The sequence below is a fragment of the Prionailurus viverrinus genome, chromosome E1 (assembly GCF_022837055.1).
Source record: "Prionailurus viverrinus isolate Anna chromosome E1, UM_Priviv_1.0, whole genome shotgun sequence".
Classification (NCBI taxonomy): Eukaryota; Metazoa; Chordata; class Mammalia; order Carnivora; family Felidae; genus Prionailurus; species Prionailurus viverrinus.
This window is the reverse complement of record NC_062574.1, coordinates 1,527,060-1,544,154: the sequence shown is the minus strand read 5'-3', so window position 1 is coordinate 1,544,154 and position 17,095 is coordinate 1,527,060. Positions and strand designations below refer to the sequence as shown.

At 43.1% G+C, this 17,095-nt stretch overlaps 1 protein-coding gene across 2 annotated transcripts in view; it reads left to right on the top strand.

The window, feature by feature from the left end:
* The window catches only part of RABEP1 (rabaptin, RAB GTPase binding effector protein 1), a 102,634-nt gene that overhangs the window by 34,124 nt on the left and 51,415 nt on the right, over positions 1-17,095 (top strand). The window contains exon 2 of one of the 2 annotated variants that reach the window (XM_047832214.1): positions 7,171-7,299. The exons of the other annotated variant lie outside the window; for it this stretch is intronic. Coding sequence (XP_047688170.1) covers positions 7,171-7,299 — 129 coding nt within the window. The remainder of the gene's footprint in view (positions 1-7,170; positions 7,300-17,095) is intronic. 2 annotated transcript variants of the gene reach the window in all.

Below are 17,095 nucleotides of genomic sequence, written 5' to 3'. Positions count from 1 at the left end.
CTTGGGTGGTTTAGTCAGTTAAGTGTCCGACTTTGGCTCAGGTTCTTGAGTTCGAGCCCCTCATTAGGCTCTCTGCTGTCAGCGGGATGCCTGCTTGGGATCCCCTATCTCCCTCTCTCTCTTCCCTTCCCCAGCACTCACGCATGCACACTCTCTCCCCCCCCCTCCAAATAAATAAACATTAAAAAAAAAGAACAAAAATAAAAACAGAACTCTGCCACATGGCTTCAACTGTACCAGGTGTAGGTTGGAGGGGGCCTTGGCGTGTTTGAAGTTCAGAGAAAAAGGGTTTGAGGACAGTGTTGAATTACATTAATCTCATGGGCTAAGAATGGAAGTATGGGGTTGTGGTCAAAGAAAGCTAGGGTAAATTTGGGCTACACTATCAAGGGAATAGTTCCTAGATAACAGTATTTCTACTACACTCTATGTTGGTAATGTGTTAGGATCAGAGTGTCCTATTTTATGCAGAATTTTGACTGTAATATGTGGGGAGAGCAACTGAGATCATGAAGAATTTAGAAATTATTAAAGGGTCAGGAGGTATTTCATCGGGCGAAGAAAGGAGAGGACAGATGTGAGATATCAAATAGTAGACATGTTCCTCATTCTGTAGGGTAGAGCTAAGTAAGATCTCTGAGGAAGCCAATTTAGGGTTATTCCTAAAAAAAGAAAAAATATATACATATATACATATACACACACACCTATACACACATATATATTTACATTTTTTTTCTTTTTTACGTTTTATTTTTTGAGAGACAGAGTATGGGCAGGGGAGGGGCAGAGGGAGAGGGAGACACAGAAACGGAAGCAGGCTCCAGGCTCTGAGCCGTCAACACAGAGCCCGACATGGGGCTCGAACCCACGAACCACAAGACCATGACCTGAGCCAAAGTTGGACCCTCAACCCATTGAGCCACCTAGGCACTCCTGAAAATAGGTATTTTCTTTTCTTTTCTGTTTTTTTTTTTTTTTTTTTTTTTTAACATTTGTTTATTTTTGAGAGACAGAGCATGAGCAGACGAGGGGCAGAGAGGGAGGGAGACACAAAATCCGAAGCAGGCTCCAGGCCGTGAGCTGTTGGCACAGAGCCCGATGTGGGGCTTGAACCCACAAATTGTGAGATCATGACCTAGGCCAAAGTCAGACGCTTAACTGACTGAGCCACCCAGGTGCCCCTGAAAATAGGTGTTTCTAACAGATGACCAGTTATCCAAGGGAAGAGGGGAGTTTAGTAATCTAATATCTGCACAGTGGAACTGTCTGCCCCATGAGGCAGTGAAGTGAGTTACTAGTTTTATGTTCATGTGGAAGCCATATGACTGCCTGTCTGTGATATGGTAGGAATGGAGTCCTGGATGAGTTAGGAGGTGGTGGTTTTCAGACTATTTTGACCTTTCTCTGTAGTAGGAATCTCATTTTCTGTTACGACCCAGTATAAATGTGTGAGGGTCTGAGATACGGATTTCATGAAATCACATATACCCATATATTTAAAAAGAATTTTTTTGGCGTTTATTTATTTTTGAGACAGAGAGACAGAGCATGAACAGGGGAGGGGCAGAGAGAGGGAGACACAGAATCCGAAACAGGCTCCAGGCTCTGAGCCGTCAGCACGGAGCCTGACGCGGGGCTCGAACTCACGGACCGTGAGACCATGACCTGAGCTGAAGTCGGACGCTTAACCGACCGAGCCACCCAGGCGCCCCAACATATACCCATATTGAGTGTGTTGCTGATATTTTGTTATTTTTCATTAGTTTTATTATTTTATTATTATTTTATTTATTGTTATTTTAATTACTTTATTATTAGTTTATTTATTTATTAAAAAAATTTTTTTTTCAACGTTTATTTATTTTTGGGACAGAGAGAGACAGAGCATGAACGGGGGAGGGGCAGAGAGAGAGGGAGACACAGAATCGGAAACAGGCTCCAGGCTCTGAGCCATCAGCCCAGAGCCCGACGCGGGGCTCGAACTCACAGACCGCGAGATCGGGACCTGGCTGAAGTCGGACGCTTAACCGACCGAGCCACCCAGGCGCCCCAACATATACCCATATTGAGTGTGTTGCTGATATTTTGTTATTTTTCATTAGTTTTATTATTTTATTATTATTTTATTTATTATTTGTTATTTTAATTATTTTATTATTAGTTTATTTTTGAGAGAGAGACCGAGTGTGAGTGGGAGAGGGGCAGAGAGAGAGGGAGACACAGAATCCGAAACAGGCTCCAGGCTCCGAGCTGTCAGCACAGAGCCCGATGTGGGGCTCAAACTCACAAGCCGTGAGATCATGACCTGAGCTGAAGCCGGATGCCTAATGGACTGGGTCACCCAGGCGCCCCTATATTGCATTAGTTTTAAACTAGTGCAGTTAGGTTGCTAATCACTAAATTCAACAACTCATTGATAGATGGAGGCTCAGTCTGAAATATACTGGACTAGAGTAATCTCTGAAATCCTTGCAGAACTATGATCGTCTGATTGTTCCTACTCAGTAACCCAGAACTAAAGGAGACCCAGAGGATTCCACACTGCAGGTGCCTGGTGGTTATTCATGAATTTCGATCATCACTCTCTTTAGGGAGGCTGAAAATGACAGTGTATTCTTATGTCTTCTTAATTCCTCCCACCTCTACCCCCGTCTTTCCTCCCCCACATCAGGTTTTCCATCCTTTCTTCTCTTTAATTCCACTTCTCTCTCGTTGAAGAATCTCTTCCTTAACCCTTTTTCGTGATCTCATTTTCCCTCTGAATGAGTGAACATTTGGTGCCAGTTTGTTCTTTGAGTTGATACCTTTCCCAGATTCATGATGTCTTTGGGTAGTTTACACAAATGCCCACTAACCTTTACGTGGGAAACAATTGGCTTTCTTATTTGAAACACATCATCTTAAAAGTGTTCTTTTACCTGAAGTATTTGGACGCCCAAGTGCTTTGAGACTTGCAACAAAGAAAAAAGTAAGACAAAGTAAGGTTTCTCGCTCTGATTCACGGAAGGAGGGGCTAGGAGGGTGTTCCGCGTATACTTCTTAGCCAGATGTTCCTCTGTTTCAGAACTGGTTTATGTGAGTAAATGGCCAAGGGTAGAAGGATGCAGTTTTTACTTAAAGTTGCTAAAGTCCGATGTTTTGGAGATTACCTAGAATGAAGTGGGATTGTGTGAAGTGAAATGACGACTTTCTCTTGTACTGAAGAATTACGATTATTCAGTCATGTGGACGAAGTGATTCCACAGGCCACGTCCGTTTGCTCCAACACCGTGGAACGGTTGTTGACCGCAGCGCAGTTATCCGCGGGGAAGCTAGATTCCCAGTCGGCCCCACCCACTCCACGTTTCCTCGGGGGGGGGGGGGGTTGTTACTGAAATATTAGCCTAAACAAAGCACAGTTCCGTGGGTAGATGTAGTGTGGGAATAGTCATTTTTAGTAATCCCTGAAAGAAGTTGGACATGGTGAGTTTTTAGAGCAGCCAGAGAAGGCAGTTTGCTAGCTAGAAGGCCACTTCTGAAACCGAAACCAAGAGGTTTTGCCTTTTTAGGAAATTTATCTATTGTAGCAAATTGTCCTGGGAAAATAGAAATGTAGTTTTAAAAAAAATGATTATTTATTGTGTTAAAACATTTTAAGATCACTGAAGTAAATTATGTGCCCTTTTTTTGAGCAGAGAGATTGGGATGTAGCAGTCAGATGAAGTCATAATCATGAAAATTTAAGAAAAAGATGAGTCACTTCATTACCTTTTAATTTAAATCAGTGTGATCAGTGTAATTTATAATTGTAATTACTCTTCGATTCAGAGAGGCAGCTCCTCTGAATGTAATTTGGCATATTCTTTCCAGTTTTTTTTTTCCTGTGTATTTTTGCATAGCTCATGTTTTGTTGTATACTTTTGTATTTTGTTCTTTTTATTTAATATAATTTTTCTGGCTTGGTATTATTCCACGGGATGGACACTCCTACCATACTTAATAGTTTCATTTTACCCATTTATGCACAAATTAAGATTTCTGAGTTACAGAAAGTGTTTGGTCTTTTGTTTTACTGAAGTTACATCTTTTTTTTTTTTTCCTTGAAATAGGTGTTTCTTTGGATCTTGAACATGTTTAAACAAAAAGATTCTGTTGCACTATTTGACTTAGACTGGTTTCTTCTCCTGTTGTTGTGTCTTATCAAATTTAATACAGTGTTAGAGGAACATAAGAGTGTGGGACACAGCTCAGGACCTAAAAGTATTTTTGGGTTATTACATGTTCTTGCATTCATGTCAAGATTGGGGAAGGAGATATATCTAAGAGGTACTGACTCTTCTCTTCATTTATTTACCAGATTATTCTTTTTTTTCTTTTTCCTTTCTGTATGGTTGCTTATCTCAGACATTTTGAGTAATTGATAATGACAACTTTCCCCCTTTGGGCAAGCATTAAAAGTAGCCATTGCAGGAGATAGTTTCCCCCCCCCTTTTTTTTTTTTTTTTTAAAGATTTTATTTGTAGGTAGTGTCTACACTCATCGTGGGGCTTGAACTCACAACCCCGAGATCAGGAGTCACACACTACCAACGGAGCCAATGGGCGCCCCCCTTTTCCTTATTACCCAAACGAAGGTAATAGTGTGCAGCATGTGTCGAGTGGTTAAAGAAGGTCGATACACTAATAGCTCTTGGCCGCTAAGTTACAGAAGGCATAATATTGTTGAGGTCTGGCGTTTCTACTGAGTTTTGTTCATGACGCCATGAAGATTCATGGTCATAGGGACAGGCATGAGCTGGGCGTCTAAGCACGGGAACTGAGTCAGGATCAGGAGGTTGGAAGTGACTTCTGGTCTTTTGTGGCTGCATACATGTCACTTGATCGCTCTGCCTGTTTTCTGTCTTTGTTAGATAAGTACCGCTAGTTTAATAATTACAGCTAATGTTTATCAGTTTCTTTCTAAATGCTGGGCTGAGTCCTTTTAACATGAGCTGTTAGCTAGTTACTGTAAACTTGCTGGTGACTGTGTTAGGAGAACTGTGTAATCTTTTGTGTGATGAGAGCTCATTTCCGTTTAATCTGTGGTCGGCTGCTCCGGCAAGAGGACGTGCCCACGTGCACCCTCCTGCTGTCTTGTGCAGGCCGAGCTGGTTCCCCAGGTACAGCAGCAGAGGTGGTCTTGTTTTAAGAAAAAGAAGTTGTTCTGGCCTTTGTCTTTGTTGTAGAGGTGCCTTATTAACATAAGTACTTGAGGTGGATTTAAAGCGTTTTAATTAAAACAACAAATGCTAATAAGGCAGTGGGTGTGACCTCCAAGGGGTCACGATCCCTGGACTTGAAACTGCCCCGAAGCGAAGCCGGAGAGAGGGTTAGAGAGGCGGCCAGGCCCACGGGCACGGACTGTGCCTGAACTTGGGGCCGGGGCAGGCCGGGAGTGGTGGAGACACACGAAGGTGTGGCTGCACCGTTGAATGCTGCATTTCAGTTTTTATTGGTTCACCGGCTTCAGTTCCTAGATGTAATGTTGAAAGTTACGGCCATTTGTGTGCGTGTTCTGGTGGAAGGTAGGGGAGGGATCGGGCAGTTGTTAGGAAAAAGGAAGGACAGAGGACATTGCTTTTCCTTTTCTCTGGGTTCCGCAGCGCTCTTCCTGACCTCACACAGTCATCAGTAGCTCCAAGTAGTATTACAGTGTTAAGTGCAGAACTTGTTTATTTAACAACTGGGATTTGGACAGTAAAAATACCAAGAGAAGTAAATAGCACAGAGAACAAGTTTCCTTCCTGATTTCAGAGAGTAAGTGCGAGATAACTGCGTTATTTCCCTCTCCAGTGGATTCTCCATCCCTCTTTTTTTCCAGAGGTCAGCAGATCTTCCAATGACCAGATGTCATTCTTTGCTTTGACTTAAGGACCCTAGATACTTGCTCCTCGGAATGACTCCTTACATGTAATCGCAAACAGTGGAACTCAGAGTAGCAGCCACTTCCCCTTTCAGACCTGGATTTCGTCTGTACTGTCAGATTTGTAGTGAGGCTGGTCTGAAGATATGGAGGGAAGGAACATGGTTTTAGAGACTGGTTTTAGTTCATTCTTTATTATCAGAGGAGTCCTAGAGAACTTTGGGAACCACATGGAAGAAATTTAATCAGCCCCAATCTGTTAGTCCCTCTAGGATTTATCTAAAATCATTGGTGCATTTTTTCCCAGTCTTTTTCTGTGTACTAGGAAAGTAGCTCTCCATTACATTGAGTACTGCGTTGGGGGAAGGTAGGGCCTTCAGAGATCATTTCAGATCGCGGTTAACGTTGTGAGCAAACCATCATTATCTGGAGTGGTTTGTGCTGGAGAACTGGGGCCTCTGCTGGCCTTGGTGTTTGGGTAGTGGTGGCATTAGGACCAGTTGGTGTCCCCCGGAGGGACTAGGGTGATTGCTTTGTGGCTGGCTTGCTGTTGGGGCAGAGGAGGAGGTGGGGTTGTGCTTCTGGATTGCCCACCCGGTGCTTGAACCAGAAGAATGTCTGGGTTTGCTCAGGATGGGCATTTATTTAATCAGCCGCGGCCAGAAGATAAGCCCCTGAACTGAACGTGTGTCCCGGCCTCTGCCACACCATGGTCTGCATTAATCTGGAAACCGGAGGAGCTCCCTGTAATTGAGAGTTCATGCATAACGTCTGGTTCTGTATCCTTTCTCTGTGAAAGGGTTTTCGATTGTGATTTTAGTACAATGATAGTGAATCATCCCGAAATTGGGAGAGTAGTTCAGGCTGCTGTGACTGCCCTAATCAGAGAGCCCATTTCATTTTGCTCAGAACGCTCAAGAGGAACCAGAGCCCGCAAGGTTGGCAGTGGGTTTATTTGCGGGATAAATAGCCCAAGTAATCAATCCAGTATTTAATAACTCCAGAAGTAGACTGACATTCTGTCAGTTATACCAAGGAACTTGAGAAGCTCTCTTTAGGGAAATTTGCCTTATGTGGTTCTCCTTATATATGCTGTTGCACTTTATGATTCATTTGTAGTGTGTATTAAGTCTAGTAGAGGTGAAAATTAGAATTTTCTAGAATATATTGGATCTTCAGAAGAAGTTTGACTGTTTCGTTATAGAAATGTGTAGCTAGAATGCTTATTCTTGTAATTTAATTTATAAATAAAAGTTATTACTTGTTAACTAGTATTTTTTTTTCCAGTTTCTCTTCAGCAACGGGTAGCAGAATTGGAAAAAATTAATGCAGAATTTTTACGTGCACAGCAGCAGCTTGAGCAAGAATTTAATCAAAAGAGAGCAAAATTTAAAGAGTTATATTTGGCTAAAGAGGGTAAGTTCCTAAGTCTCTGTCTAACCCCCCATACTAAGAGTGCCTTAAAATGTTGAGTTTCTTGGTGGTACAATGTTAATATTATCATTGAATAAGCCTTGATTTTATTTGTACTTACATTATAAAATAAAAGTCTATTTAGAGGCTAGGGTTAAGAATGGAATTGATAAAACAGGTTGAAAAATGCAGCGTTTGGGTTTTTCCTTGTCTGTCCACCTTAGTGATGATGTTTAAGGCAGGCAGACTGCACCATCCTGGGACACAGGGCTCTGGGTGCCCTTAGTACCTGAGCGGGAGCCCCAGGCAGAGCAGAGCAGAGCAGGCTCGTGGGTGTTGCAGGAAGAGCCCTGCCACACCATGTCCTGACGCTTCCTGGAGTTTCTCCGGCAGACGTTCCCTTGCCTACCAGGAAGGACAGTATCCGCCGTGAGGCCCACATTGTGCCTGGGTGGCGGGTGTAAAAGAGGAGCCAGAGTCACACGGACCTTTAACTCCTAGAACGTGAACTCGAGTGAGGACGGAGGGAGAGTGTACAAGGCAGATCCGTGGGAGCATGTCGAGGGGGACTGGATCTGAAGGGTAAGGAGAGGGGTACCCGTGGGGCACTGACCTGTGGTTTCCACAGCCGTCCAGCCTGGCGCTTCCCACAGCGTGATCGCGTTAATAGCATCAGCATCGCTGTCGCCTAGGAAACCTGTTACAAGTGTGAGATTTGGGGTCCTCTCTCACACTTAACTGAATCAGCAACTCTGGTCTAAGGGTCCAGCAGCCAGTGCTGAAGGTGATTCAGATGCACGGCAGATTTTGGGAACCAGTGTTCTGGTGTGGACCAGTGGCTTTCAAACGGTCACGTGGATCGCAGTCACCTGGAGAGCTCGTTAGAACACAGCATGTTGGGGTGGGGCCTGAGAATTTGCATTTTTCTTTTTTTTTTTTTTAATTTTTTTTTCAACGTTTATTTATTTTTGGGACAGAGAGAGACAGAGCATGAACGGGGGAGGGGCAGAGAGAGAGGGAGACACAGAATCGGAAACAGGCTCCAGGCTCTGAGCCATCAGCCCAGAGCCCGAGGTGGGGCTCGAACTCCCGGACCGTGAGATCGTGACCTGGCTGAAGTCGGACGCTTAACCGACTGCGCCACCCAGGCGCCCCGAGAATTTGCATTTCTGATAAGCTTGCAGGTGACCCCGGTACTGCCACCCAAGGACCACAGTCTGGGAACCGCTGCTCTAGGCTGGTGATCGTCCTGTTTTTAAATGTATTCACTCCACGAAATAGTTATTTATATACACCCCTCACACCATTTTTTTAAGTTGACGTTTCAAGTTTTTTATTCAAAAATTTAAAAGGTGTTGATTCTATCATATTGTCAGCACTAAGAATTTAAGTGAAAACTTCATGCTCTTAAACATATCAGTGGAATCAGTCATAGTGATTTAATATCTGTCACCATTCATTAAAAAAAAAAAACTTTGAATAAGCTCTTTAGCAGAAATGTTATATTTTTTTCCATCCTGGTGTTAGGTTTTCATGTTTACATCTCCCTCAGAATTTTATTCTAAAAAATTGTGTGTTTGGTGGTGGTGGTGGTGGTTATTTATTTATTTTTTTGGAACACCAACTCGACTATGCATCGGAATTTAATTGCAAGGTTTGTTAAAACATAGATTGCTGGTCTCTACCCCCAGAGCTTCTGATCCATTGGGTTTGCGAGATCCTAGAATTTACACTTCTAGTACATTTCCAGGTGATGCTGATGCTATTGGTGCAGGGACCACACTTTGAGAACCGCCGTTAATATTTGGTGCTTGAAAGCCATTTAAAGAACATTTGGTCAGACTTCACTATAAGAAAAATACACATCTAGGGCACCTGGCTGGCTCAGTCGGTTAGGCGACCGACTTCGGCTCAGGTCGTGATTGCATTTTGTGAGTTCGAGCCCCGCGTCGGGCTCTCTGCTGAGAGCTCGGAGCCTGAAGCCTGCTTCGGATTCTGTGTCTCCCTCTCTCTGCTCCTCCCCTGCTCATGCTCTGTGTCTCTCTGTCTCTCAGTAATAAATAAACATAAAAAAAAAAAAAGAAAAATATGCATGTAAATATCTTCTGTACTGAGTCATCATTACAGTTATTAATAAGTGTGCAGCTGCTCACTCCATAAATATTTTGCACATTTAAAAAGTAAAGTGTAGAAAGTACTGGAGATGCAGGTCTTTACTTTAAGAAGACGATTATTTAGAGAGTATGTGAAAGTGGGGGAGAGGGGCAGAGGGGAGGAGGGAGAGAGAGTCTTAAGCAGGCTCCGCGCTTAGTGCAGAGCCCGACGTGGGGCTTGATCCCACAACCCTGGGATCAGGGATCCCTGGGACCATGACCTGAACTGATATCAAGAGCCACACGCTTCACGAACTGAGCTACCCAGGCACCCCTGGAAATGTAGGTCTTATGAGATATAATTGGGTCTCCCTCCTAATTAAGTCCTGTCCTCTGGGTGAATTATATTTACTTCTAGAAAAAGGTAAGTTTCATTTTTAAAAACATGTATATGAGTGCTGAGAACCCTTAGTCTCATAAATAAGTAGATGGAAATATAAATTTTATTTTACAGTGATGATTATTATATTTTAACTTATTTTGAGAGAGAGAGTGCAGGTGGTGGGGAGAGAGGGAGAGAGCGAGAGAGCCAGAATCCCAAGCAGGCGCCACGTTGTCAGCACAGAGCCCAGTGCAGCGATCAAACCCACAAACTGTGAGATCATGACCTGAGCTGAAATGGAGCGTCAGATGCTTAACCGACTGAGCCACCCAGGCACCCCTATTTTGCAGTGAATATTACTCCATTCTCTGAACTCTCTGAATTCTGTGTCAAGCCACATAGTGCCCAGCTTCAAAAATACTCTTGCTCTGTTGGCTGGCAGCTCAGTTAGGCCTCCTTCAGTTTTGTTGAAAGCAGACTCTGCAGTCACCTAACCCACCAGAAGATTTGTTGCCCAGTCGTTAGTCATTCACTTTATTACTGACATTGATAGTTTATTATCATTATTTTAATGTTTATTCCTTTTTGAGAGAGACACAACACAGGTGAGGGAGGGGCAGAGAGAGAGAGAGAGAGGGAGACACAGAATCCGAAGCAGGTTCCAGGCTCCGAGCTGTCAGCGCAGAGCCCGACGCGGGGCCTGAACCCGTGAACTGTGAGATTATGACCTGAGCTGAAGTTGGGCGCTTAACCCACTGAGCCACCCAGGTGCCCCCGTGATGTTGGTATTTTAGATCGTCCCTCTGGTTTGATACCACAAAGGAGTTTTTACACAACAGGGCAGTGACTCATAGAACATTCAGGAAACCCGTCTTTTGTTACACAGGAGAAAGGGTGTCGAGAAAAGGGAGATGGACGGGAAGAATCTGTACTTAAATACCGCTGTGCTTTGGGGAAGAGTATTTATGCGAGGTGAGGATCTAGAAGTTGATTCCTTTAAGACATCATGTGTCTGTGAATCCTTGGAAAATCTTCGCGTATCTCCAGGCGTACATGTTCCCCACTTTGAAGATCACTGTCCTGGAGTGGTGTTATTCAGACTATAGGTTTATATAACCCTTCGATGGATTAAAAAAATTAAGCGGGCCGTGACCAGCACTTTTAAAAAAAGGAATAAAATGGAAAATTGGGAAATAACAGTATATTATATTTGTAAGTTTCAGTTAAGTATAGTTGCATGAAATATTTTGTTTCAGTGACATATATGTGTTATGTATAAAGTGATATAAAATAAATTTTTAAAAAAGTTTTTATTTATTTTTGAAAGAGAGAGAGCACACACTAGTGAGGGAGGGCCAGAGAGAGGGACGGAGAGAGAATCCCAAGCAGGCGTCTTGCTGTCAGGCCACTCTGCACGGAGCCCAACGTGGGGTTCAATCCCATGAGAGATCATGACCTGAGCCCAAATCAAGAGTCAGGCGCTCAACTGGCTGAGCCCCCCAGGCGCCCTGAAGTATGTTCCTTGTTGTGAGTTGTGGTCAGAGACGTTGGACAGCCAGCATTGTGTAGGAGGCAGCGTTCCTAGGCCTCACCGATCCAGCCCCGACTTGGAAAGGCTTGCTGACTACAGTGTGGGATGGGGCTCCGTTTTCTTGTGACTTGTAGGCGGGCCTCTCTCTGTTTGATTTTGTTCCTGCGTAGGCTCACGAGGAGTTGGGAAGGCTGGTGTTCTGTCCGGGCCTGGTGGCACTCTGCACATCACCGTGGAGCTTGGGACGCCTGAGATAGGGTTTGCGTCTTCAAGAAAGTATAGTCTACTGAGGTAGATGATACATTTTGCACAGCGTCAGTGTTTGAGTGTATGTTGTGTGTCTTGAGAAAAGTTACGTCTGGGTCTTCAGTGTGTTTCTCTGACTTTGTTAACGCTCCCTCCTCAAGCTTGTTCTAACCTTGAGTTGATGAAGCACCGCTTTCAACCCTGTGCAGCGGTGTGTCCTTGTCAAGGTGACGTGTGGCGCCTTCCGTGTGTGCGTGCGACGTCCCGGCAGTGCTTCCTCTGGTGAGCAGTTAGAGCTCGCTGCCGGGCTGGCTGGCGGCCCCTCTTTCCGCGGCCCCGCAGGCGGACCCTCCTTTTTCCTTCAGTCTCTGCTTATTCAGTCAATTCAGCTTAATCTTGCCCCGCGTTTGCTTGTTTTATTTCCTGTTTTTCTCTGTCCCCAGATAAAGCTGTTAGGGTTTTCCTTTCCTTTCTTATTTTTTCTTTTCAATTATAAAGTGGCCTTTTCTGTAAAATTCGGAAGACATGAAAATGACCAAGAACCTCTCATTCCTGAACTACGTGATCAGTTACAGTTTTTATATCCGCTCTGGACAGCTTGTCGTGTGGATTCCATCAGAAAACGTAGTTGCTGCGTTAACATCGCTTTAACTACATCTCCACCTGATACATAAGCTGTGTGGGGGCGTCCCTCTGTGCTGTCTGGAGTCCTCTGTGAGCTCGGCGGGCCACAGAGAACGGGTGACTTTCTACAAAATTTCAAAAGGAATAATGTGACCTTTCTGAGAGTTTTTGGTGTCATTTCTAAGGAAAACGCATAGTGTGTAAAACGTAAATGTTGATTCAGTTTCTGTCTTGGCTGTTTGCCTATTTCATAATCAGAATTGAATTCAGGCAGTTCTGTGGTGCCGGCTGTGACACGCAAAGCCAGTCTTAACGATTCTCGCAGGCGGAGGCGGCGTGAGCCGTGGGTTCGACGTGTTCAACAGCCTGTTTTCTCTTTCAGCAAAGCAGGCACTGTAACTCTGGGAAGTCCGAGCATCCATCCGTGTTTGACGGATAGGAACGGCTTCTGCCCTGGTGTTGCAGTGGCTGTGCCGTCCTATTTGGAGAACAGCTGGGCAGGAGTCCGGACAGCAGTGAGGAATGCGAAAGAGAGAGGTTGTTACCTTTGCCCTCCTGCCTGCCTGCTCCTGCCGTAGCTCCCGCTCTTTGCTCAGCCGACTTCAACTGCGAATGTTGTAGATATTTCTGAAAGCTTTGTTGCTTGTCTGTTGTTGAACTTGAAGAAAATGTATTTAGCTTTCAAAAAAAGTATTGGACTTAGCTTTCTTCTTTAGCCAGCCTCAGTACAAAGGTTGGCACCACAGCAGAGTTTGCGTTTCGAAAATCCTCGGTCTTGGGCAGTAAGGTGCAGCCTGTTACGTGAAGCGGCACGCCAAAGGCCATAGCGTTCTGGATTTGAAGGAAAATTGTAGGGATAGAGCCCGCATTAACCACCAGGAGACCGTGACATTTTCTAGCATGTTCAGAGCGATTTTGTATGTGGTGGTCATTTATGCAAAGCTTTGATGCTAATTAACCAGAGACTCTTTCAGTAGTTGAAAGCTAGGCTAAGGAAGATCTTTGTCATAAGCTTGATTCTGGATGTGGAAATAAAACTAGAGTGTCTTAAAAAGAATTAAAAGCCATTAGGAATCTTGGAAACAACACACAACTTGAAACAAGGTAAATCGATGGTTCAAATTGTAGATAAGGCACAGAGATTTTATTTTAGTAAATTAGGAAACAGTATTTGGGAGTTCTCCCTCTCAGTGAGACGGAGACCGAAGCATCAAAGAGCAGTTGACATAGAGGATAAAGTGAGCCTCCGACACATTTCTGAAAAGAGTTGGAGCAGAAGAGATGGAGGGTAGAATATTTGAGGAGAGAATAACAGAGTTTTCAGGGATTAATTTGAAAAAGTAAGTCCTCAACATAAATACTGAGTACCAAGTAGGCAAATAATAATAAATTCATATTTTGGCATATCTTAAACCATCTACATGCAAATGAAAAGAAAATATTGAAAGCTGACAGAAGAAATAGTTGTGTTGTTGGGGGATACCACATACGCAAAATAGATGCCAGGGGACAACGAAATAAGATCCTTAAAGTGCAGAGAAAAGTAATTTTCAACCTAAAATTTCAACCTAAAATGTAGCTAAATTATTCAAGAATGAGAGCGATACAGGTGTTTCAGGCATAGAAGAACTAAGAGCATTTATCACCCACACAAATCACCAGAAGAGCGAGTAAAGAGGACATTTGCAAAAAGAAGAGTAAACGGAGCAGGCAGGACGGAAGACACGATCCCGATATAGAAACTGAGAAGTCAGGCTGTAAAAAAAAAAAGAAAAAAAAAAAAAAACCAAAAAACTTCATAGCTCATGTTATGCTTTAAAGGAAGAAAGTAGAAAAAAAAAATGAGACAATAACAGGATTGGGGCTTAAGGCAAGAGGTATTGAAGGGATATAGAAGACTGTCTCCTAATGAAAGCAGCAGTCTACCTAGAGAAGACAACAGTCATGAAGTCGTGTGCACCTAACAAAATCGCCAGGCCTTGTCATGTAAACAGAAGGTGATAGAGTTCAAAGAAGAAACTGATGAGTGCACACAGAGGGTATGTTTAGCGTTGTAGCGATTGCTAGCTCCAGCAGCAGCAGGTAAAGAGATCATAGCTTTGGGGGTGCCTGGGGGCCCAGTTGGTTAAACATCTGACTCTTGGTTTGGCTCAGGATCTTAGGGTTGGTGGGTTTGAGCCCTGCATCGGGCTCCGTGCTGACAGCACAGAACCTGTTTGGGATTCTCTGTGCCCCTCCCCCTGCTCACATGCATGTGCTCTCTTACAATAAATAAACTTTCAAAAAAAATTAAAAAATATAGTAGCTTTGAGCAACAGAATATTTTTTTAATGTTTATTTTTGAGAGAGAGAGCGTAAGTGAGGGAGGAGCAGAGAGAGAGGGAGAGAGAGAGAGAGAGAGAGAGAAAGAATCTGAAGCAGGCTCCAGGCTCTGAGCTCTCAGCACAGAGCCCAACGCAGGGCTTGAACTCTCAAAGTTCGTGACCCGAATTCGAAGTCAGACGCTTAACCGACTGAGCCACCCAGGCGCCCCTGAGCAACAGAATTTTAAAAGACTTGACCTAGGAATTCTGTACCCAAGGAACCAAAAAAGTTCATTTTTTCGATATTAGTAAGGAACACTTAAAAATTATCTACATGCATATATCTCAGAGATTCAACATATTAAAAAAATCGGGCGCCTGGGTGGTTCGGTCGGTTGAGCATCCGACTTTGGCTCAGGTCACGATCTCATGGTCCATGGGATTGAGCCCTGCGTCGGGCTCTGTGCTGACAGCTCGGAGCCTGGAGCCTGCTTCGGATTCTGTGTCTCCCTCTCTCTCTGCCCCTCCCCCGCTCATGCTCTGTCTCTCTGTGTCTCAAAGATAAATAAAACATTAAAAAAAATTAAAAAAAAATCAAGTTACTTATGTTTTCTTACTGAACACTGTTGGAAAGATTTTAAACAAGCATGTAAATGTTATTTAAAAGTTTGGAAACTAAGAATTCAGTGCATTCCTGTTCTTGAGTTAAAGAATATCACAATGGAGATCGCAAAATCCGAGAATACGGTAAAGATACTTGGGAAGCAGCTAAAACAAGACTTGGAGAATAAGCTTTTAATTTTAAAAGCATCTATTAAAATTATATTATTAGAAGACATGAGAGGGGCACCTGGGTGCCTCAGTTGGTTGAGCGTCCAGCTCTTGTTTCAACTCAGGTCATGATCTGACAGTTGTGTCTGATCTCTGCACGTGAGCCTACTTGGAACTCATTCATTCATTCATTCATTCATTCTCGCTCTCTTCCTCCTCCTCCCCCACTCAACGTGAGTGCTGTTTCTCTGTCTCAAAATAAACTTAAAAAAATTAAAAAGGTGAGAAGTTGAGAATAAATTATCCATGTGTTCAACTCCAGAAGCTAGAAAAAGAGTAAACACAAAGAAGAAAAAATAGTAACAGCAATTAATTAAATGGAAAGCAAAGTTAACAGTCAAGCTCAATAAAATCAAAAGCACATTTTTTTTGAAAAAACTAAGAAAATGAGACAATTACTGATACAGTACTGTGTATGTGTCTGTGCCAGAAATTTTGGATGTTTAGTTGAAATGAATAATATCCTAGGAAATATGAATTCCCCAAATTACCTCAACTAGGAAACCTGAATAAACCATAACCATAAGAGAAACAGTTAATAAAGGGCATCTGGGTGGCTCAGTTGGATAAGTGTGTGACATTGGCTCAGGTCATGATCTCACAGTTTGTGAGTTCGAGCCCCACATGGGGATCTTGTGCTGACAGCTTGGAGCCTGGAGCCTGCTTCGGATTCTGTGTCTCCCTCTCTTTCTCTGCCCCTCCCCCACAAGTGCTCTGTCTCTCTTGAAGCTAAACAAACATTAAAAAAATAATAAGCCATTCTTATATATAAAAGATGCCACAGACATAGACAAATCTTGTTAAATTTACAAGGAAAATTTATTCCTTTTATTTGCTATGTCAGAAAGAAAAAGCCATCCGTTTCATTTTGTGGGATTAGTATAACTTTAATACCTAAACAAGAAACACTAATAGTAGAATATAGATAAACCAGTCTCATTTATGACCGTAGAGTTTAAAATCCTAAATAACGTTGACTTCAGTAGAATATTTAAAAATACTGCACTCTGACGTTGCATAGCAGCAATGCAAGGATAGATTGACATTAGAACATGTGTTGATGTAACTCATTACATTAACAAATGAAGAAAAACCAAAAGGACATTCAGTAAATTTAACATGCTTTAGTAATGAGTTCATACTAGTTCCTAGCAAACTGGGATGGTGGGGGCCTGCCTTAGCCTATGAAAAAGTTTTCTTAGAAACCAGTAGCATATATCATACTTAATAGTGAAACAAGATAAGCCTATTGTCAGTCCTTCATTATTATACTAGAGGTCCTTCTCGCCAACGCAATAAAATGAAAAGAAATGGGTTATAAAATTTTGAAAGTTAAGGATAGTTTTGTCTCCCTGTGGAGTCCATGGTTATTGACATAGAGGAACCAAGAGAATCCACACTGTCAGAACTATTAGTTGGCAACACCGTCGGAATGAAGATCAGTATAGAATAATCAGGGATGTTTCTCTGTACCAGTACCTATTTAGGGAAGCAGTAGAAGAAAAATCCTGAAGAAAATAAAAGGCAGACAACAAAATCAGCATGTTCAGCCCCTTGGGGATGTGTCTAACCAAGGTTGCGTAAAAGCTTTACAGAGGAGAGTTAGGAAACAGCGTGGAAGTCTGTGAAAGAAAGCCTGAGCAAATGGAATGTGATACCGTATCCGTAGGTGGAGAGACTCTGTGTTGTAAAGAAGCAAACTCCCCGTCTGTACGTTCAGAGCAGTTCCAGCCAAGGTCTCTGTTTTTTCCCTTACGGATCTTCTAAACTGTCTTCGATTGTGCAAGGA